This window comes from Lycorma delicatula, chromosome 1 (genome assembly GCF_047948215.1).
Source record: "Lycorma delicatula isolate Av1 chromosome 1, ASM4794821v1, whole genome shotgun sequence".
NCBI classification, from domain to species: Eukaryota; Metazoa; Arthropoda; class Insecta; order Hemiptera; family Fulgoridae; genus Lycorma; species Lycorma delicatula.
Window position 1 is genome coordinate 128,627,645 of NC_134455.1, and position 23,636 is coordinate 128,651,280.

Sequence of the window (23,636 nt, forward strand, 5' to 3'; positions counted from 1 at the left end):
ATCAAACCAAAAGTGGTTTTCTGAATTTTTAAAAAAATAACTATTTTAGGTACTGAGTTAAGATGATATACATGATATTTTAACCAATAAAAGTAAAAAATAATTTAATATTTTTACATCCATTTCATTAATTGAAATAATCTGTTAAATGGACTTCATAGATTTTTTAAAATAATTTAGTGAAGTAATGAAAATGTGTTTTTAGAATTCACACTTTTTCATCATACACACACTTATATGTACAAACAAAGAACATTTATTATCAAAATTTTTATATTCAAGTATGTTTTTAATCCATGTTTTTATCATAAATAGTATTTCTTTAATTTGGTATCAGCTTGTTGCCAGTATGAATGAATAAATAAATAAATTTCATGTGTATTAACTGAATACACAAGTATTATTATATGAGAATACGAATAATTGCAAATGCAGCACACAGTTATTGACTGCTTTCTTCATTGCTAAATTAGAAACAGCATCTCAATATGAGAAGACATTAAGATTTTTGATGGCTGAGATTGCACTAAGTAGTATCAATTTAATAAAAGATTCTCATCAGTTTATTGGCCATTTTTGATCTACTTATGTAGATTTAGAGAACCCTTTTTTGTTATAATCAGGAGTTAAGTACATTTGGAGAATTACTATGGAACAGTTTTCTGACTGCAGCTCCACTTAAACTTATATTAGAGCGATTCATTCCTTAATTCAGAAGATTGGTTGATGGATTCGGTTTTTTAGAGTGGTGGGTAACTTGTAATTAAATCACTAAATAATTTTGCCTATAAATTTAATTATTTCTCAGTAAAACACCTACTTATTAATGAATTCCTTAATTCTTATGTAATTAATTGATATTTAGTTAGTATAATTAATATACTGAAGAAATAAGCTTGCAGTTGTTGAAATAAATGATCATGAGTAATAAACTGGTACTAAATGTTTTCTGTTGTAGTTTTTGAGAAAACTAGGACATCTCAAAGAGTACCACTCTGGAAGTTGAATAGTATAAAGAAAGGATAAAATGCCACAGCCAAATTTGTATTTAAAAATGATCAGTTCCCATAGATTGCTGAAGTTAAACAACATTATAGGAAATTGTACAACGCTGCATATTGTCTGCAGTATTATTGGCTAATGACCATAGCATTAATTAATACTGAATATAAGTATTAAAGTATTAATTAGCATTAATTAATACTGAATATAAGTATTAAAGTATTAATTTTTTCACTATTATTCTTATTATGAAACCTGGCTTAGATAAACTGAAGTCTTAAGATTTTCAAAAACCAAACCATGAAAACTTAATTGATATAATCTTGGAAAATAATCTTAAATAACCAGTAATTAAAACTAGTAATATACAGTGCCTTTCTCCCTCAAAAAAGCTAACATTTTTGAGATATAAGCATGTTTCAAAGCAGTACTCTTAACTGCAAGATGCTTCCCCTTGACTTGATGCTTTCTTGCACTACCATTAATGGAACTCTACATTTTTCCTCCTAAATTATGATTAGTACTTCTTTGTCAAGCTGTGCATATAACTTTTCTTCTTGGTCAAGCCTCTGTAAGCACAGGATGGATTTATAACAGGTTGTAAATTCTTTTTATAGTATACAATATAATCTACTCTTTTATAGTAGATGTTATCTATTGGACAAAGCAATGCTTTGAGTTTTTTCTTTTGTCACCAGTGTGACTTCAGGTGGAACACTAAGATGCATACCATTTTTACCTGCGACTCTGGATGAGCTTAAAATCACATCGTTAATACATGTAGTCATTGGCAATTGGACATGCTGGAGTTAGTATGACAGAAATTGATTTACCTTCTTGATGTTCAAGTAACCAGAGGAATCAATAGAAGGCACTTAAGATGATAATGAAAATATAATATTTGATTGTAATTATTTTAATTACCATATCATAATCTCTAATTTTGTAAACATATTGTTGGCATTTGAAATCTGGTAAATCATTTTAAATTACTGTTTATGGTTGAGGTTGCATGAAAAATACACAGTACATTATTGGTTTTATTGTTACCATTTACAGATTTTTTGTTATAAGAATGAAGTAACTTTATTTAAAGTTGGAGGAAAACTTTTCATTATAGCCAGTAGTAAAAAAAATTTCAGAAATGACTTTTTTTATTTGTTTACATATACTAGAGGCGTACATACATTGAATGTGATAATTTTTGTGATATTGAAAATAATTTTATCAAAGAACATACCAAAATTTAGGTTTTATTAAATAATAAAAAAAATTTCTAGATCATGTGATGGTATTTTGTATTTTATATTATTGTAGGAGAGATTAGGTGGACAACCTTCCAGTGCCCACGAACAACAACAAAGGAGTGGTTTTCAACCATACCGCCCTGAGGAACCTCGTGTTCCACCTCCTACATTTCCATTGGATTACCCGTACCATCATCCTCATGCTCACCCAGCATCTTTATATCCTCCACATCTGCAGCATGCATATAGGTAAGTTATTTATTTATATTCATTAAATTTTAATCATAAATTATTCTCTTTAAACTCTTAATCCAGTTGTTAGTTGTAAGAGAAAAAAAAAACTATTGGTACAAAACTGTAATACTACAAGGGTTATTGAATAAGTCCTTAGAAAAAGTTAGAAAAACAAATTATTTTGTGTAATTTTTTTTAATTTTTCAGCATAATCTTTTAACTCAATATATTTTCCCAAGCATTTCAAGCATTTAATTTTTTTAAGCCGTCCAAAATGTAGGATCTCGGACGGTCCTCAAAATAAGCATCTGTTTGGGTGATGACCTCCTTGTTCAATGTGAACCGTTGTCTGCCGAGCCATTTTTTCAAGTTTGGAAAAAAAAATCACTGGGGGCCAAATCTAGTGAATACAGTGGATGTACTGATAATTCGAATTTCAATTCCATAATTTTGGCCATCGAAACTGCACAGGTATGCAAATGTACATTGTCTTGATTGAAGAGGATCTTTTTTTTTCAAATGAGCATTTTTTTCTTGATTTCTTCGCTCAACCGGTGCAATAACAACGCATAATATTCTCCCGTTATTGTTTGCCCTTCTCCAAGTAATCACTGCAGATGAAACCATGTGCATCCCAAAAAACCATATTCATCACCTTGCTGGTCGATTTCACAGTCTTTGCCTTCTTCGGAGCGCATTTGCCTTAAAAAACTCAGTGTTTTGACTATTCCTTTGTCTCTGGAGTGTAATAGTGTATCCATGTTTTTTCCACAGTTATATATTGACACAGAAACTCGTCAGGATTACGATGGAAAAGTGCCAAAACAGCCTCAAAATTAACCACATGATTGCGTTTATTCTCCACTGAGAGCAAACGCGGCACTCATCTTGCTGAAATTTTTTTCACTCCCAATTTTTCGTGCAAAATTGAAAACACTTTGCGATATGCCTGTGGCCTCAACTATTTCGCGCACTTTGATTCGTCGATCACTCAAAACCATATCATGAATTTTGTCAATAATTTCAGGGGGGGTTGGTCACTTCCACAGACATCCCGAACGATGTTCATCTTTTGTGGATGTACGGCCATGTTTAAACTCATTTACCCAATTGTAAACAGTTGCAAACACAGGTGGAGATGTTCCATGAGCTTCATCCAACACAGCTTTGATATCTTTCAGTGTTAAGCCTTTTAAATATGTGTTTAATCACCACTTGAAATTCGCTGTTTTCCATTTTTCTAAATTAACAATAGCTTGTTGCTTCAAGCGACTATGACAATGAAACCATGTGAAGGATCCAGCTGAAACTTTAACTGCACTCTAGTTGCAAATGACGCTTAGTAAAAGCAAACCATTTTCGATACTATGAGTGCCATCTCTTGAATTTTCTAAGGACTTTTTGAACAACCCTCATACATTCATACACTCTGATTTGATTTTATCATCACTAAGTGGTTCAGTACTTAAATGGATATAAATAAGCATGTAAGCATTACTTAACATTTTGACTGAAATTAATGATATTTTTGTGAGAAAGAATTTTTTTATTTATGGATTTAGGAAATGTACAGCTGTTATCTCCAATTCTTTCAACATACTGTTTTCTGTATCGCCTACTTAGAATCACAATGCCTGTTCTCAGAGGTCTTGTCGATATTGTGTCAATGAAAAACTTTCACTTGTGTAAACACCTTTTACTATATACACTAACCTTCTACAACTAGCTGGAAGTGACAAGGATGCCATGAAAAGTTCAAGATAAATACTTACTAAATGGTAAGCCGAATCCACAATCATCATTCACTGTTTCTTACCTCTGGACAGGTTTGCCTGAAATTTGACACTCGTCCATTCTCCTAGTTGTCTTGCTAGTCATCATTCTCTTCAGAAGCCCTTGGCTGCTCCATTTTATCTTGCATATGTTTCTTTTTTATGGAAACTGTTTCATTTTTATACATTCCTTGCTGTTAAAAGGCACTTGCTTCATTAGAGATTTCATTTTTAAGACTTATATTCTGCATTTTCTTTTCTCGTCATTACTGACATCCAAGAAGTATACAGAAGTTTTGTGATTTACTTAGCTTGTACAGTATCTGCTATGTTTCACTTATTATTAGATTACCCAGACTTTTTAAGGACATTAATGCTTAAATGGTTCTCCACTCATTTTACCCTTTTCCTATATGATTTTACATGTTTACTACCTTTTATTATTTGGGAGGAGTAAGAGGAAAGAATTTCTTCCACATTTTCCATGGTTACCTGTAAACATTATTGTCACTATTCCTTCTCTAACCTTTCTTGTTGTATTCTTCATTATTTATCACTCATTGCAATGAATAATGTGATTGGTACATAATGTGATACAGTGTATTCAGCAGTTGAAAGTAGAACTGGGAAAAACCTTGCCACTCTCACATTCTCTAATAAACCTGTCAAGGAATGGTTGTAATTCTTGGGAATGAATGTAATGATTTTATGAGTGATTGCATCTCATGTTAGTCATCAGCTACATTTTTATAGTTATAGCATTTTACAAATAGATTATTAATCATTCATCATTTTGTTTTCAGTAATGGGCATTTTACAGCCCCTTTATGTTGATATTGAAATTTAGTATGTTTTTTTTTTTTTACAATGTGTTTGGTGACATTTAAATCTCTCCTCCCTTCTTATAAATCAGTTCTTTCTTCTGCCCCTTTCCCACTTAGTTTCTGAATATTTAGTTTCCTTAATCTTAATTTAGTTTTATATTTATTGCATTTAAACCTGCCCTTTATTACGCTTGTTTCAGTTGTGAAAGCATTTTGTCTGCACATTACTAGCGATACCAGTTACAAAAAAAGTAATATAAATTTATTATGGGTATAGGTACATGTATTAAAAAATAAAATCTGTTCATTAATTTAATAGTTACTCAAGCATATTTTCAACTTCATTGTACGAACTTTTAGTTATAATTATCATATTAAGTAGATGACATTTTAAGCCTTAATTAAACAAATGTACACAGTATGTATAAAGAAACTGTTAATATTTTTAATAATAAATAAAATTAACAATCAAAGCATAAAACATAAGTGATAACAAATTCTATTTAAGTAATTACATGCAGTAGTTCATTTATTCAACATGCTACTCTATAGAATCCCTTTATCGCTTGATTAGCAAAATTCTCATTTCTCTGTTACATGTATGAATATTCATTCCCATTATATATTACAAGCCTGCAATGGTTGTGTTTTTTAGTTTTTGATAATTGATTCCTACATATTTTTTATTGCTGAATCAGAAAATAACTTTCAATTTTTCCATTACGTCAGGATTTTTCGCAAATTGCAAATTTCAAAATTTGCAAATAGTTGAAAAATTGTGAAAATGTGATGCAATGAAATAATCTAAATTTTTTTTTAGTAAATTAATGTAATATATTCACTTTTTTGCCCTGTATTATATATTCTTATAGTTATGCAGTTGAGTGATTTGAAGAGGAGCGCAGGGGGGGGTCATTGACCCCTTAATTTCAAATGAAAATTGCCACAAAATAAGCGTAATTTCTATTATAATGCATTTTTAAGTTAATTTATTTTTATTTAATTAATTAATTTTTATGAGGTATCTCATAAAAATTAGGAGGTGCCTTTGGAAATTACATCCTCTCTTCACCCACCCTTCATGACAAAGTGTGTAAAATACTTACAATTTTATTCCATGTGACAAAGTTTCTTTGGACAGCTTTTACTCTGCTTCGTGATTTTCCTCCTATTTTCTGTATAAGGTTCATCTTGGTGTAACATCCAGCAATAGTCTGCCATTATCGTAGTAGTAGCAGTAGTTCATTTTCCTTGATACCTCTTTTCCATTTCTTTCATGTCCTGATGAAATCTCTCACCCATCTCTTTGCTAATGGCACCCAGATTTTTAGGAAAATAGTCCCATGTGTGAAGTTAGGAAGTGAACCTTCAAGCTCATGGAACAGCTTAAATTTTTTTATTTCTGCAGTGTGTTCTGAACGATTGATTTGAAGTTGTTATTGCCCAGAAACTTGGTTACTACATCATTAAAGGCTCCCCATCCCCAGGCTTCTTTTTCTGCTACTTCCATTTGTTTCTCAAAATTACCATCTTTGAGAAGTTTTCTAACGTCAGGTCCAGTAAAGACACCCTCTTTTAGTTTGGCAGTTGATAAGACTGGAAATTTGTCACAGATGTATTTAAAACATTTCCTTCTTTCAGTAAGGCTTTGACAAATTGCTTCATCAAGCTTAACTTAATATGCAGAGGTGGAAAAACTTAACTTGGATCTATGGTAGCTTTTCAGAGTACATTTTTGGTTCCAGGTTCTAATGAAGTTCTTTTTGGCCAATCTTTCCTTATCCAGTGACTTTCTCTATCTCTGCTATCCCATTCACACAAAAAACAAGGAAACCTTGTTTATCCTCCTTACTTGCCCTAGGAGCATCAATATTATTTTGAAATCACCGCATGTAATCCACTTATGATTTTTGTATTTAATTTTATTGAGAATGGATTCAAAATTATTTTAACCCTCTTTTATATGTACAGAATGTCCATTGAGTACCTAGGATACATATTCCCATTGTGAAGAAGGATAACCTTGAGGGTGCTTTTGGACAAATAAATGATCAGTCTCCAATCGGTACATTCATACGGAATGTTAAATCGAGTTAAAGGTCACCTTAGTGCAGAAGACTAATTCTCCTTCTGAAAAATATGAAAGAAAATCCTTTTCTGTGTACCTGAACCGGGAAAATGAGGTGCCAGCTGCTAGCAGGTTCTTCTCTTTAAGCCTTGAACCAAGCAATTCTGAATTTTCTGTGGTCAGATGTAATCTTGAACCAAATTGTTCAGACTGTGACTAAAGCTGTGGTTTGTACTGCTCGATGTTATCTTCATTTTAATCACTAGGGAATCATCTATTTCAGGAAACTTTTCTGGTGGAATTGGCACCATGAGGAACCAGGTATAAAGTGGGTTGCATATTTGGATTGACAATTCATTTTTTATTCTTCAAATTGAAATCATGAACACCAGTTGAACAAGAGTAACAATCTTTGCTCTGATTTTGTGGCTCTCACCACACCATTGGAACTTCAAATCTGAACGCTTCTTGTTCACCCTGTTTGACCACTGTCTAAGTCTTTCAACACATGTGTAGCAAACATAGTGGGTTGCTCAGCTTTTATCTTTCATCTCCTATTTTCAGTCTGAAATACGTGAGGTACACTTGTTGAATGATATGTGTTAATTTCTTTTTTGCCTGTTCACCATTAACTTACCATAAAGGTAACAAAAAGAATCTGCAGAATTTTTGCAGCCTCTTGAAGTCATTTTGAAAACAGAAAGTTTGCTTTATGGCCTGAAATATATTTTCCATTGACAGAACACGTTTTCTCCATAATTATGGAGAATGAAAAAACCCACTGTTGTTTATTTACACACACTGATGGTTGAAACAGCACAGATAGTAGTTGCATGGTGCGTGAGTGGCACGGAGAGCTATCAATAAACATGTTACAACTTGTTACAACCTGTTGGCGAAGCTCTCCCACCGTCTCATCATCTTAAACCCAAACGCATTCTTATACCCTTGCCCATTCCTCTTCTGACCACTCAACTGTTTAGCTACAAGAATGCATAGTATAGGCCAAAAAATGAATATATTATATTAATTTATTATACAAAAAAAGGTTTAGTTCTGTTTTATAATATCACATTTTCAACTTTTTTTACAAATTTTTAATTTTGCGATTTGAGAAAAATCCTGACATGATGGAAAAAATGAAGTTTGTTTTTGGATTCAGCCCTAAAAAATACATAGGAATCAATTATCAAAAGTTTAAAAACATTCCAGAACTCAAATTTTTGCTGGCTTATGTTATTTTTGTATTACAAACATTACTTAATATATAAAATAGTTTAATTAGAAACACTATAATATTTTTAATAATACGTTAAGTTTATATTTACGTATTATACATATTACAGCAGTTTTCTAATGTCATGAAGATCCATTAAAACATAATATGATTTATTATCTTGATATAATTAAATAATTCATCAATATATTACTTGGTCATAAGAAAGGATATGCAAGTACATTTAATATTGTGATGGAAAGATTCTGTTTATGGCTTTATAAAACTTACTACCATTTCAGTCATTTGTTTATTAAAGTTGCAACTTTGAGATATAAATGTAGTTGTTCCTGAAATAGTTAAAAGTTATTTATAGAAGTAATAAAACAAGTCCCATGATATTATTTCAGGTATGTTATTGGCATACAATAACACACACTACAAACAGTTAAGTAAATGACTATGATGAAATAAAAAATGAAACTGAAGATGATAAATATTCCATAAAATATTTTACTTTTTCCATTTTTATTAATTTTAGTTATTTAAAAAGTAATTAAAACAATGAATGTAATGTTTTTTAACAAAAATTTAAGTTCCAGTGCATTATAAAAAACACACATGTTCATAAATTAATGTTTGTTGCTGTAAAAAATAGTTATATCCACTTTACTTTCTTTTTTCTGTTTAACCTCCAGAACCACTGTAAGATATTACTTCAGAGAATGAATGAGAATTATATATATATATATATATATATATATATATATGAATGTAAATGAAATACAGTCTTATGTAGTCTCATATTGACCATTCCTGAGATGTGTGGTTAATTGAAACCCAACCACCACAGAACACCGGCATCCACGCTCTACTTTCAAATCTGTATAAAAGTAACTGCCTTTACTCGGATTTGAACCTCAGAACTCTTGACTTCGAAATCAGCTGATTTGCGATGACGAGTTCACCACTAAATCAACCTGGTGGGTTAGCTATGTCCACCTTTTTTTAAAGACAAGGGGTGACCAGTAACCACCTAAAAGATGTTCCCTCGATCGCACCTGTGTGTTGCAATGTAGACTACCCACCCTGATTCAAGTTCCATCTGGAGTAGAATGGAACCTACTCTAGGTAGGTCCACCTTCCTCTAGGTTTCTTAGGGTGTACAATTATATTATTCTCTGTCAACATTAGAACTTTCATTTTGTCTGTGGTGGAGCTACACCTTGCCAGATTTACCGTTATGTCACTCTTTTATTTAAAGCATTTTTTAGATTTGCTGTTTTCACAGTTTCCATGTGACTTTGGGTAGATGGATTATGTTTAAATCTGAGTATTATGCTTAGATCATTTAATATTTAGTTCTCATTTTCCATGAATTCAATCTCCACTGACCTGATAGTGTCCAAAAACACATTAAATATCATTTTAATGTTCATAAATGCCATTTTCTTATTACCATTTGATTTTTAGGTTAAATGCCAGTTTCTTAGATTTTCATAAATTAGTGTTTGTAATATGTTTTTACAAACAATATGCAGTATAGTCTAGCTTGATTTAATTTTTCTCTAAAGTAAAATAATGGTATTATGTCTTCCAGAAAATGTCAAAGTAATTATATTTTGCATAAGTAAATGAACAGAATTAAAAATAACTTTCGGATGAGAAACTACTTTATAGAACAGAAATTGTTGAACAATGTTTATTACACATGAATGTATGGTTTGGGATAGAATTATGTTGAATTTTGCCCAAATTATTTTTTGAATTAGTGCATAATAAATATTATTTGAACACCAAAAGTTGAAAGAAAGTAATAAATCACTTACATTGATGAATAATTTCTTATCTTTGATTAAGAATTAAAAAAAGAATTAAGTAAATTGTATGCTTTTTATTACAAGTAATATTTAAGTTTACTGTACAGAGTATATAATTTAATAAAGAGTTTAGGTTTAGTAATAATATTAATGAATTGTGTAATCAACATAAGGTAAAATTAAATTAAAAACATTAAAAATAGGTATTACACTGGCTACTTCATTTTTTAAGTAATTTTTAGAAGTAGCTTTGGATATGTTGCCAAAAAATAGATTGGAAAAAGTAAAATAATAAATATAAAACAAATTAGCTATAGCTACTTTTAGAAAACAATAGGATGAATATAACACTCAAACCTTGTTGGTGGTAATTAATAAGTTTACTTATTAGATAGACTTAACAAAGGATTAAAACCTTTTAGTATGGACATTTTTTATCTGAAAATGTTTTTAGTTCACAATAAAAAATGATACTGTTTAAAAAGTTATGAGAATCTTAGATGCACTTGTAAAAATTGTTAATCAAGTTTTCATATAATCTTATTCTGATTGCAGGTTAGAGGAACAATTGTACCTGGAAAGGTGTGGTTTACCTCTATTTCCACCTTATCCAGCTTTATATGGACTAATGCCATCTCCATTGCCATTGATTTCACCAACTATGCATGATAGGTGGATAATTAAAACTTATGTATATTTTTTATAAGAATACTTAAAACTACAAACTTAGTTCTGTAAAATGTATGTTATTTATTTACTAACTTTGAAACTAATGACCGATGCAGTTACTGCTACCATCTCCTTATTGGGAGAAAGGTATGAAAAATGAATTTTATAATAATTTGAAAAATGTCAAGCGTGACCAATATTAAAACTCTGCAGAAGAATCTTCTGATTATGAGATAGAGATGGTATTTTCGCAAAGATCAGTGTTGTGCTAGCATTTGTTTTATATGTTTGTTTAAATTAATTCAAATGAAACAAGATCTCAAAAGCGATGTTCATTTTTTAATTGATCGATTAATTCTGTAACTTTGCAGCTTCAATACAATAGCATTGGTTGATATAGATAATACTATCTTGTTAATGTAGTATTTTTATGAAGTAAATTTTTTCATTTTTTTGAAGTAAATATTGTGATGTAAAATTAGTTCATTAATCTTTGTTATGTGCAGCAATTTCCACAAAAAATTTTAATTAGGCTATATATTTGCTTATTAGTTAAGTTTTGTAAACTGTTACTCACATATTACTAAAAAAAAAAAAAAAATCACCTTATTCATAAGCTTCCAAAGTGTAATCCTTGTACAGTTCAAGGATAGACTTTAGCTGACTGTGGAGGGGATTTTCCAGTGCTTTATAACATATAAATATTTTGTGTATATATAGTAAAAACTTCCTTTATATCCTAGATGCTTTACTACTCATAAAATTATAAGTACAGCCTTAAAATCATTGAGGAGGAATAGCTGCAGTATATTTACTAATAACATAATTACCAAAGTAAATTATAAAAATCTTAACTGTGCAGATTTCTATCTATGGTAAAGATAACTGAGTTTTATTTTCCTTGAACTTTTGTGATTTTAGTAGGTTAACTTATCTTTAATTTTAGAGTATATCTATATAATTTAATATTAATTATGTTTTTGACTTACTGACTAATTGACTTACCCTTGTGTATGTATATATATATATACACACACACACACACACGAGAGTAAGTCAATTATTATCCTCAATGTAGTTATAAATTTTATTGCAAATACAAATAGGAAACTTACATGTACATCATTTTTCAACATAGTCCCCTTGCATTTCAATGCACTTGGTCCATCGTTGCATAAGCTTCCTGATGCCCTCATAAAAGAAGGTTTTCGGTTGAGCTGCAAACCAGAAATGCATCACTTCTTTCACCGTTTCATCTGAGGTAAATCGACGGCCCCTTAATGCCTCTTTGAGTGGACCAAACAAGTGGTAGTCAGAAGGGGCAAGATCAGGTTAATACAAAGGATGGGCCAGGAAAGTTGAGTTTCTGGAGCGTTTCAGCAGTGTGGGCAGCAGTATGTGGACGGGCATTGTCGTGCAACAACACAACACCTTTCGACAACAGTCCTCAGCATTTGCTTTGAATTGCAAGCTTCATCTTGGCAGTAAGCATCTCTGTAACATGATCTGTTTATTGTCATGCCCCTTTCCTCATAATGTTCCAGTACTGGGCCTTTTGAGTCCTAAAAACCATAAGCATCAGTTTTCCTGCGGACGGTTGGGTCTTGAACTTTTTTTTGTAGGGCTAATTTGGATGTTTTCATTCCATGCTCTCCGGTTCGCATTGATGGATCCATCTTTCATCACCAATGATGATTCTGTCTAAGAAGATGTCCCGTTCTTTACCATAGCGATCCAAGTGTTTTTGGCAGATGTCCAAGCGCATTTGTTTATGCGACTGTGTGAGTTGTTTTGGGACCCATCTTGCACAGACTTTATGAAACTCAAGTGTGTTGTGGATGATTTTGTAGGCAGAACCATGACTAATTTGCAGACAATGTGCCACTTAAAGTTACTCATCTATCTAAGAAAACCATGTCACAGGCATGCTCAATGTTTTCCTCATTTGTGGCGGTAAACAGTCGTTTGGCTCCTTTGTCATGCATAACACTTGTGCAACCATTTTTTAATTTTTCAATCCATTCCTAGACACTCTGTTGCGGCAACACACTGTTCCTGTACCGAAAGTCTTCTATTAATTCCGGCCCCTAATACACCTTCCAACCACAAAAAACGGATCACTGAACTTTACTCTTCTTTGGTGCAAACAGAAAGTGGAGCAGCCATGGTTAACGGCAGGGCAACGATAATGGAACTAACCTAGCAGCATCAAACCTGCACAGACATAACAATTAAACCATGCACGCATCATCTACGCAACACAACAGTACTACCAACATAAACAAAAATATAATTAAATCGCAGATAATAATTGACTTACCCTCGTATCAGCTGATGATGAAGTACACAGTTTCAAAGTGTATATCTTTAGTTTAGTTTAAGTTTAATTTTATTTATGTAAGAATAATTTTGAAATTAAAGCATTAATTCAAATTCTTAGCATTAAATTAAAAAAATTTTAGGGACAATAAAACATTTTTTAGCAAGTTTTATAGTTTATAAACAAAAGTTTAACAACCATTAACGTTGAATGATTTGTTCTTATATATGAAATTCTGTACTTTATTTGTGTTTACTAATATATTAAAAAATTGTTAGTCTTTTAGAAATGGTTAGAAATCAAATTCATTTTGTAAAATTAATGTTCATCAACAAGAGAATTGATATCATTTCATTAGTACACCCTTTATGATGATGTTTGGTAAATACAGTGTTTTTTCTGCAGAATTAATTTACATAATTAAAATTAAAAGTTATTTTAATTACTGTGTTTCTACTTGTCGTTACTTTATTTTTTTATTGAATATATTGTTCTACATCCATGAGACTAGATAGGTTAGTAGCTCATAAAAATAGTAAAAATGCTAAAAACTAAATTTTCTATTTTTTTCTTCTGCAATATCTTGCAGTAGATTTAATGGTTTTCCTAAAACCTGTGACAAATTTTACATTATTTTTTGTTGTATTAAAAACATATAAAATGAGTAGCTTTCTTGTTATTTATATTAAAAATGAGATACAAGTACAGATCATTCAGTTTTCTCTACATGTAAAGATGTTAATGGGTTAATTTAATATTAATTGTGGCTTTTGTATATTTGTTTTCATTTTTTTATAGATTAAAAATTGAAGAAGAACACAGACAAAGAGAGATGGAAAAGGAGAGAGAGCGAGAAAGAGAAAAGAGGGAGAAAAACAAGCGAGCACAGCGTGCTTCACCATCACACCATACCCTACCTGAGCACCTGGGTGTGTAGTTAGTTTATTACTGTATTCATCTAATGAAAACCATAGAAATAATTCAAAATTAAAACTGTGCATATTGTTTCAAGCAAAATACTTAATTTAACAAAATAGCTGATTATAAAAAGTTCACGAATGTTAAATGTTATCTCGCAAATTATGATAGTATACTTATTGAACGAGTTAGAACTGGTAGAGAATAAATTATCAACTGTTGTGTAATTAAGTTGGCTACTATTATACATTTTTCATATTGATAGATAAATTAATGTTTTTCTCATCTTGATGGTGTTATGTTTTGTTAAAGAATTTCCCATTTTTAAAATGTTAATGCTTAACAGGTTTGTGTATATGTTACATAACCCTCCTCTTTACTGTGGGTCTCTTTGCATAATCTTATATGGGCAGTAAACTTTTCAACTTTGTTTCCTAATAATCTATCTTCTGTGAAACTTTAATCAGCCTGTCAACATAGATCTGTAGAGAAATGTTGAAGTGTTTCCTATATCTGTATCGATGTTATTACTCATGGATATCACCTGAATTTTTCTCAGTAGCTGAAATCTTGTTAATCATTTTTGAAGTAATTATCTATTGATATGCTTGGTGGTGGAATTTTTATGTAAATTTCCTATTAAGCAGTTTCATTCTGACACTGAAGGAGTGTTATCTATAAAGATGCATCACTGATAGTTTCTTTTTTCATCCATAGTGTTGATCACACACACTACTCTTTTGTATTCTTTTTTGTCACATCACAAAAAACATCAATATTTTTTTTAATTTTACAAATAAAATAAAAGCAGTAATTGCAATACATAAAAAAATTACTTTATTTACTTCAGTTATATAAGATAGTGTTTGTGAATGGTAAATGTTTTATAAATTCCTTAAACTTGGATTCCGCTGATATGATCTAATAAAATAAAATAAATAAATCAAACTTACCAGCAATTAAAGAATAAAATCTCAGGCTCTTTTGGTTCCTAAACCATTGTCAGGAGAATTGAAATATTACAGAATATAGTCAAATAAAGTAAGAGTCATGACTGTGTACAGATATTATCAATATATTGAATTAAAATCTAAAATCTACTCCGTTAGAGTAAAATGAAATCAACAGAAACCATGTTAAAAGGATTAATGATGTTTGAATTATTTATATTCATTACCTCCTTATGTTTATATATAAGACATATTTAAATAATTTAAAAAATATGTATAGCATAATTAGAATTTGCAAGTTTATTATTTTTAATACTATCAATATGTTCTTTTATATGTACAGAAAATTTGCAGTTGGTCATACTGATATATCTCATATCACAATCTTCACAACTTGGACTGTAAACGCCCTGTTTATTACAGTTACAATTATTAATATTTAATGTTTTACTATAATTGTTATTAATATATTTAATCAATTTGTTGTAAAAGCTGGTGTTATGTTAATTTCTTTGTAAAATTTAGCAATTTTATAGTACATGAAATAATAAAAATTATAAATTGTAAAATTTCAGACACAATGAAAATTAAAATAGGTAAATTTAATAAGATTAAAAGCACTGAGTTTAGTAATACAAATAACCTAAATTTTACTCATAAATTCAGAGATAAACTTGTCAATATGGCACAAATAAACTTTGATAATGAAGAACTTAATATAGTAGCAAATTCACATAAATTTAATATTTAATCTGATAAAATAGACTACATAACAAAGAAAACTATAATCAACACAGAAGATAATATATATAAAATTCATGATAATTATAAGAGATAATCTAAGAAATAACATAAAAAATTTTATGAATGACACAAATTATAATATTATAAAAAAGAAATCCACGCATAATACCATAATAAATAATGTGAATTCTAAAGAAAAACAAAAAAGTATTAAGATTAAATTGATTGATAATAAAGCACATATAGTTAAAGCAGATAAGACAGGAACACCCATTGTTATTTACATATAACAATATATAGAAAAAACTATGGAATTCATATAAGATAAAATTTTATAAAAATCAAAAATTCTATAAACATATACATAAAAAAATTAAACCTTTAATAATTAATAAATCCAAATATATTATACCCGATGATAAATTAAAAAAAAAATAAATTTAAAGAAATATTAATATATGTGCTCCTAATATGAAAGCATTACCTAAAATACACAAAATCAATATAACAATAAGGCCCTTAATTGATTTCTCACTTTCACCAACATATTTGTTTAAGTAAAGTTTTGGCCAATATATTACACAATTTAATTAAATGAATTAATACATATTCTTTAAAAATGGTTATAATATTACAGACCTTTACGTGAAATTAACATAACTAATAATACAAAAATTATATCATTAGATATTTGTAATATTTATTCAAACATAGATATAACTAAATCCTTAACAATTATTAAAAAAACATACCATTTTTATATGCAGTGATATATATAACAACAAAATAAACAATAAAATTAATTCATTCCATCCATGATCCCAAGAAATGGCTGTTTTTAATGCACTCTTAGAGCCATACATTATTTAAAATATGATAAAGTTCCTTAAACAAAGAAATTGAAATAATTAAAAATACTGCCCATATAAATGGTTATAGTATTAATACAATAAATAAATTATATAAAAGAATAAATAATACAATAAACAATATAAAGTTATTATCTGATAAAATTGAAAAAATATATATAAAAAATAAATATGCGCGATTTAGTTACAAAATTGCTAAATTTTACAAAGAAATTAACTTAACACCAGCTTTTACAACAAATTGATTAAATATATTAATAACGATTATAGTAAAACATTAAATATTAATAATTGTAACTGTAATAAACAGGGTGTTTACAGTCCAAGTTGTGAAGATTGTGATATGAGATATATCAGTATGACCAACTGTAAATTTTCTATACATATAAAAGAACATATTGTTAGTATTAAAAATAATAAACTTGCAAATTTTAATTATGCTACACATATTTTGGATAATAATCATGATATAAAATTATAAATGTAGGTTGTGTTTTTACAATAACTGTAATAAAATTTTATAATTTAATTTTGAATGGCTAGTGAGTTGAGAAATGTGTATAGTTGTTTTTTTTTTCATCTGATAATTTTATCTGCTTCTATTTTTGCATTTCTGTATGTCCTTGAGAAATAAATAATATTATTTATTTTGTTTTCTAAAATAAATGCATTCCTAGAAAATTATTTAATATTCCATACTTATTTTCTTTTTTCTTTTTTTTTGTTGAAATTACTCAAAAATGTATGAAAATTTTTCATCAATAAATAAATTTAAAAAAAAGAGTCAAGGGAGTTGCTGCTATTCATGATAGGAAAAATATAAGAAATGTTTTCCATTTTAGACAGAAATGTATGAAAACAATCCATAAGCACATTCAATTTCTATATCTGGCCCTTTTTGTAATACATATTACTGTTTTTATTTTTATTACTCTGAAACCATACAGATTTTTTTGTTAGAACATATTATCCAATTATGACAATAAATGTTCAAAAGAATTATAAAAATGTTCTTACATAATTCATTAATTCATTCAACTTGAGAAATTAATATTAAAGTGTAAGAATAATTATTATGTTTTGTTAAAGTAATGAATTTGCCCTTATAAAAAAGGTGTAATATTTGGTTTAATAATCATTTTGTTAAGTTTTTATTAATTGATTTTTAATGTAGAAAACTTTTTCGACATCATTTAAAGAAACTAATTTGTATTTTTCTTTGTTTCTTTATTTTGTTATAGCAAGAAAGACCCCCATTGTAACTGGGAATAGTCATCCTGTGCCGGGTCCAGGTCCAGGTCCACCTCCACCTCTATCAATGCCACAGTTTGTTCGGCCATTTGAAGATAGTTTTACACCTAGTAAACCTCCAGTCCGGCCTACACCTCCTCCTCCTCCTCCTCCTCCTCCTCCTCCTCCTCCACCTGTCCCACCATCTCATTCGACTATTAAACATCCATCACCACCACAAACACAAACATTCCCTCCACGTCTTGCACCAAACCTAGTCGATCAGTTACCAGTATACCAGAAACCACCGGAAACATCAGTTTCCACACCTGGATTGACTCCAGTTTCGATGTTATACCCAAACAGTATAGAACCACCACCTGCTACAACTTATTCTCTACCTCAAGTACCCCTTAACCATTATTCTCCGATAACAGCACATGATACATTCCCACCTATGATAAGTACTACTATTCCTACAGCAACAGTTGTGACATCAACAAGTGTGTCTACAACTCCACTGGTTGTACCATCTTGTGCTCCAACACCGACAACAGTTACAACATCGTTAATGACACCATTGGTTAATCCTGTTATAACTACTGCCCCAGTTATAACAAGTACGAAAGTGGCTGTAACAACAACAGCAACATCAGTAACATCTGTTGGCCCACCAAAACCAAAACAGATAAATCAGGATGTAAAAAAAGTGAACCAAGAAATAAAACGATCTACACCTATTAGTAGTAATAATAATATTAATAATAATAACACTAGTAATAATAATGCTAATAATAATAGTAGCACCAATTCTATAGTAAATAATTGTTACCCGTTAGATGTATCAAATCTTATACCACCATCATTTGATTATAAAATACATGATAGCGAATCATTACCTGAGACAACAACTTCTGTAGTAACACCCACTTGCACAACATTCACCACTGCCACTACAACAGTATTGACGACATCGACTGCTGTTGATCACATCAAGGCACGACATCATCCTTTTCCTCTATGGGATTCCAGAGGAACATCTTCATCGGTATGTGTAATGTAATTTTTTTATTATTGTAATCAAATATAATCTAAAATTAAGCAATTTTATGTATATTTATATGAACATAAGTTTGTTGTGCAATATTAGATAAAGATTTTTCCTTTCTATCATTTAAGGGGTTTTTCGTAGCTCTAGCCTTACACTTAACATTTTATCAGCACTGATAAAAGCATGCTTTTATAAGTGAAAAAGCATGTGAAGCTGAATTGAGGCCTAGTAACCCACATTATATCACTATAATGTATTATAAAATTTATAAATATAATGAGGGCAAATAATATTACTGTTTGAAATAGTGACATATGGTGAATAATAATATAGCCACATATCAATCTGTTTTATTTATTCATGACATAGTTCAAAACCTCTGTTATATTCCAGTTTCGGTTAAATATTGGAGAGTTTATTTATTTAGTTATATTGCAATATCTTAGTTAAAATATATTTGTATTTATTCCAGTTAATTTTATCCAGCAGTGATTTATTGTTAAAATGAAATTTTAGTTTTTTTCCTTGTAAAAATAATACATAAAATTTATAGAAATAGAAAAACAAAAAAAATTAAAAAATGCACTGCGAATTATTGTACATCTACAAAACTGCAGAATAAAGGGGATATATTAGCTTTCAAAGAAATACAACTGTTGTGTTAGTTAATAATATTTTCGTAAGCTCTGTTTATTAAACACTCTAAAACTTTTCATAGATTACAATTACAATTCATCTTTAGAATATATGAAAACAGAAACAATTTATGTACATTAAGTAGGGTGTTTGATTTATTCGTATATCAAATAATTATTATATATTCCCAGAATTGAATGATATTTAGTTATATATGATTATAATAAAATAACAGTTAAAATTATAATTTATTGAGAATTACTTTATTGTCCATTACACTTAATGGCTAGATTAATATTAATTATTAAATATGTTTTTGTTTTAAATAATCCCTGTAATCAACTGAGGAATCACCCTGTAATCCTGTTGAAGAATTATCCTCAACAGGGTCAGTCTACAACTCGAGAAAGAACTAGGAGAATACTAGAGAGGTTTCAGACCCTGGAGGAGCTGTCCAGACCAGATCATTAGTCTCAAGCTAATAATGGATTACAACAGGAAAAGAAATAGAGGTGGTAATAGAGGTGAATAGGTGGTAATAGGAGGTGAATAGAGGTGGTAATATTTGTAGATTTCAAGAAAGCTTATGACTAGAGAGGTTTCAGACCCTGGAAGAGCTGTCCAGACCAGATCATTAGTCTCAAGCTAATAATGGATTACAACAGGAAAAGAAATAGAGGTGGTAATAGAGGTGAATAGGTGGTAATAGGAGGTGAATAGAGGTGGTAATAGGTGAATAGAGGTGGTAATATTTGTAGATTTCAAGAAAGCTTATGACTGCATCCACAGAGAATCCCTACAAAAAATTCTAAGTCACCTCAAACTATATATCAAATTAATAAACATGATAAAACTGACCCTCACAAACACCAAGACAGAGGTAAAATTCAAAGGCGAGCTCTCAGAACCTTTTGAGATCAAAACAGGACTATGCCAAGGCGATGGGCTCTTACAACTATTATTTGACTGCACTTTAGAAATGGTAATGAGGGAATGTTTCAGAAAATGCCCCCAAAAGCAAAAATAGGCTGAAAAATCAAAACAAACTGTCTTGGTTTCGCCAATGATGTGGCACCACTAGCAAACGACATCGATGAAGCTAAATCACAAATATTAGAACTTCAAAACATTGCAAATAAAATTGGCATCAAAATTTCATTTGAAAGACAGAAATTATGCCCCAAAAACCAACACAATTAAAAGAAGCAAACATAAATGGTAATAAAATCAAAATAGTAACCCAATGTAAGTACCTCGGAGAAATAGTAACAGACAACCTAAACAAAAAACTTTGATCCAAATAAGAAGAAAAAAACTAGCTAAAGCTTAAAAATTAACCTGGTACACTTAGAATAAAAAATGCCTATCAATAAATTCAAAGATAAGACATACAATACAGTTATAAAACCAGAAGCCACTTATGCAGCAGAAACACTCTTCCATCTAAATGAACAATTAAAAAGACTGACAGACTCCAGAAAATCAAAAGAAGAATCTGTAAAACCTGCATCAATAAAAAGTACCAGAAAGACAAGCAGTGGTGGATTGTGCCCAACAAACTTGTGTACAAAGAGTTAGAACCCATCACTGATACCATGTGTAAAAGGAGACTAGGATTCTTTGGACATATCATGAGGTGCAAGATTCAAGACTTCTGAAAGCTAGTACAGTACAATCTCGACTCAAAAAACGTCAAGATAGGATTAGATGGATCAGAGAAATAAGGGAGGATCTAAAGAAAATTTGCCTTGCACCAGTAACCACCGCAGATATAATAAAATTATATAAAAAAATCTAGAACAAAAACACTCAATTCATACTCACAAGAAAAAACTCACGATACGAACATTTCCAACTCTAGAAAGGGCACAAAAATCGAAACATATGAAAAGTACTGGTAGGATCACAAGGCCCAAAACAGTCCCATTGAAGAGACTTGGATAACGAACTGACTAAAGTGATCCTATGCAGTCATAAAAGATAATAATTATCCTTGCAGGATTTATTTTACCGTGAGACTTGATATCACCACATACAGTCAATATTGATCTCCATTTCAGTTTTTCATTATTGACTTTTATTTTATTATAAACAAGATAACTTGCTAAAATCTGTATATAAACTATGTACAAAAATGAGACTTTTTTTTTAGTTTCTATGCTTTTTTAAGACTAGGATTTACAATTAAAAAATTGTATAAAAGTATTTTAAGAGATATTTAAAATTGAAATTTGTTAATGCTTTTAAAGATTACATTGTGCAAAAGGACTTAATTTTATGAGGAATATTTTGTGTATGATGTAAAAGTTAGTGTGTTGCGATTGTTTTGTTGTGAAGTATCGATATATTATGCAAAAGAAAGACATCATTACTTTGACTTTTACTAACAGTTTATTGTGTGTTACAGTATCAGTATTATCTTATATTCACAGTTGGATAGTTTCCACCCTTCCTATCAAATCTTTGTGACAGATATAGTTGAAAATTCTTTGCTTGTACTTTTTCATTGTACATGTCTAATAGTTTTGATCTGGTCTGTTAAAGAGGATGATGAGTAAGTTGGATATTGCTGAACAACGAAGAAACAATGAAGATAAAATGGACTTGGATGGTGATGGAGATGAGAGTACTCCTGGTGGATATGGGGGAGTCTATCTTACAAAAGGACCACCAGATAAACTTGATGCTCCACCAAGAAAGCTACATTTTCTTGCTATGTTTGGGCTTACAACTCTTGCAAAGCGGAATGGTATGAATATATATTTTATTATTAATTTAATTTCTATTCTCTTTTTCTCAGATAGTTATCTTTAATCAAGTACTTTAGTTTTATTATTTATTTGTTTACAAGTCACTGGGTGTCAACTTTGTTTTGAAATATACTACTAATTTAGTTTTTGAATTTTCTGTAAAGGTTTTTTTGGCTGCTTAAACCACATAAACCAAATTAGCAAAAACTTAGCTAACATTTTTTATTCTCTTGAAATACATACAATGTTATACAGAACTGTATCGTAAAAATGCTGTAATAAGGTTTATAGTTAATTTACATAACAAGCAAAATCTTAATCATGGCTATTTGTTACTACTGCATTTTATTTCAAGGAAGTCCATTATGATTAATTAGAGCAACTCTTGCTGAGAAAGATTAAAAAGTTAACAAATGTACCGCCATTGATTTGCCTCAAGTTTTGTATTTTTTTTTGTAGGGGGTGGTTATTTTGTATTCCACATAAAAATTTGTGTTGTCTGAACTTATTCTAGTAGCCACAATTACACGAGGATCTGAGGATTATTTCACTCAAACATTCAGTAATAAACCTACCTAATTAGAATCAGAATATTTATAATTTTAGCCAGTTGATAGTCCAAGAAGTTCTAGTACATTAATTAAATCCTGGTGACTAAAGAATCCTGAGAAGCTAAGTACAGTTTAGTTCTAATTAAAATCATTATTTGAATTTAACTTTTATTGTCCTCCACTGCATAACAGATAAGTAATGATAATTATAAAGGATATTGCTGATCTTATATGTTCTATGCATAGTAAATCCTATGCACGTTGGATTCTAGTATCCACAGATTTTTTTTTATATAGGAATCTTAAAGTATTAAATAAAGAATTTCTGAAGTTATAGTTCATATGTTTAAAATTGCTTTATTTTCAGTACTTGCGTACTGAGTACGCAAGTACTGAAAAGCATCGAGATAAAAGACAAATAAAGCTGTTTCTCGAGAAGTAATGTTTTTTACTAACCAGTTCCTACAGTGAACAAAGTGACAGTGCGTTTTGTTTGGCTATTTATCATCTTACAATGGGTTTCACTTGCTGTTGTGCAATAATACTATTTTTTTTAAATTCATCTATTTTTAGGTAGCAGTAACCATTTTGCTTTTCTCATAAGCTTATTATCTAAAAAAAAATAGTCTTACTTATTACCCAAAAAAGATGTCTCAGTCTAAATTCTGAAAGTATTTGATTGACCAATTGTTTTAAACTACAATTATTTTAATTCTCATTCTTTGAAATATTTTACTAAAATTCATTCAAAACATGTAGATTTCA

General features: G+C 29.9%; 1 protein-coding gene across 3 annotated transcripts in view; it reads left to right on the forward strand.

Annotated features, from left to right (window-relative positions):
* Nucleotides 1-23,636, forward strand: part of LOC142322169 (uncharacterized) — a 184,507-nt gene that overhangs the window by 146,259 nt on the left and 14,612 nt on the right. For all 3 annotated transcript variants that reach the window (XM_075360941.1, XM_075360946.1, XM_075360956.1), the window contains 5 exons: nt 2,320-2,498; nt 10,739-10,855; nt 13,971-14,101; nt 17,895-18,931; nt 22,115-22,319. In XM_075360941.1, coding sequence (XP_075217056.1) covers nt 2,320-2,498; nt 10,739-10,855; nt 13,971-14,101; nt 17,895-18,931; nt 22,115-22,319 — 1,669 coding nt within the window. The remainder of the gene's footprint in view (nt 1-2,319; nt 2,499-10,738; nt 10,856-13,970; nt 14,102-17,894; nt 18,932-22,114; nt 22,320-23,636) is intronic.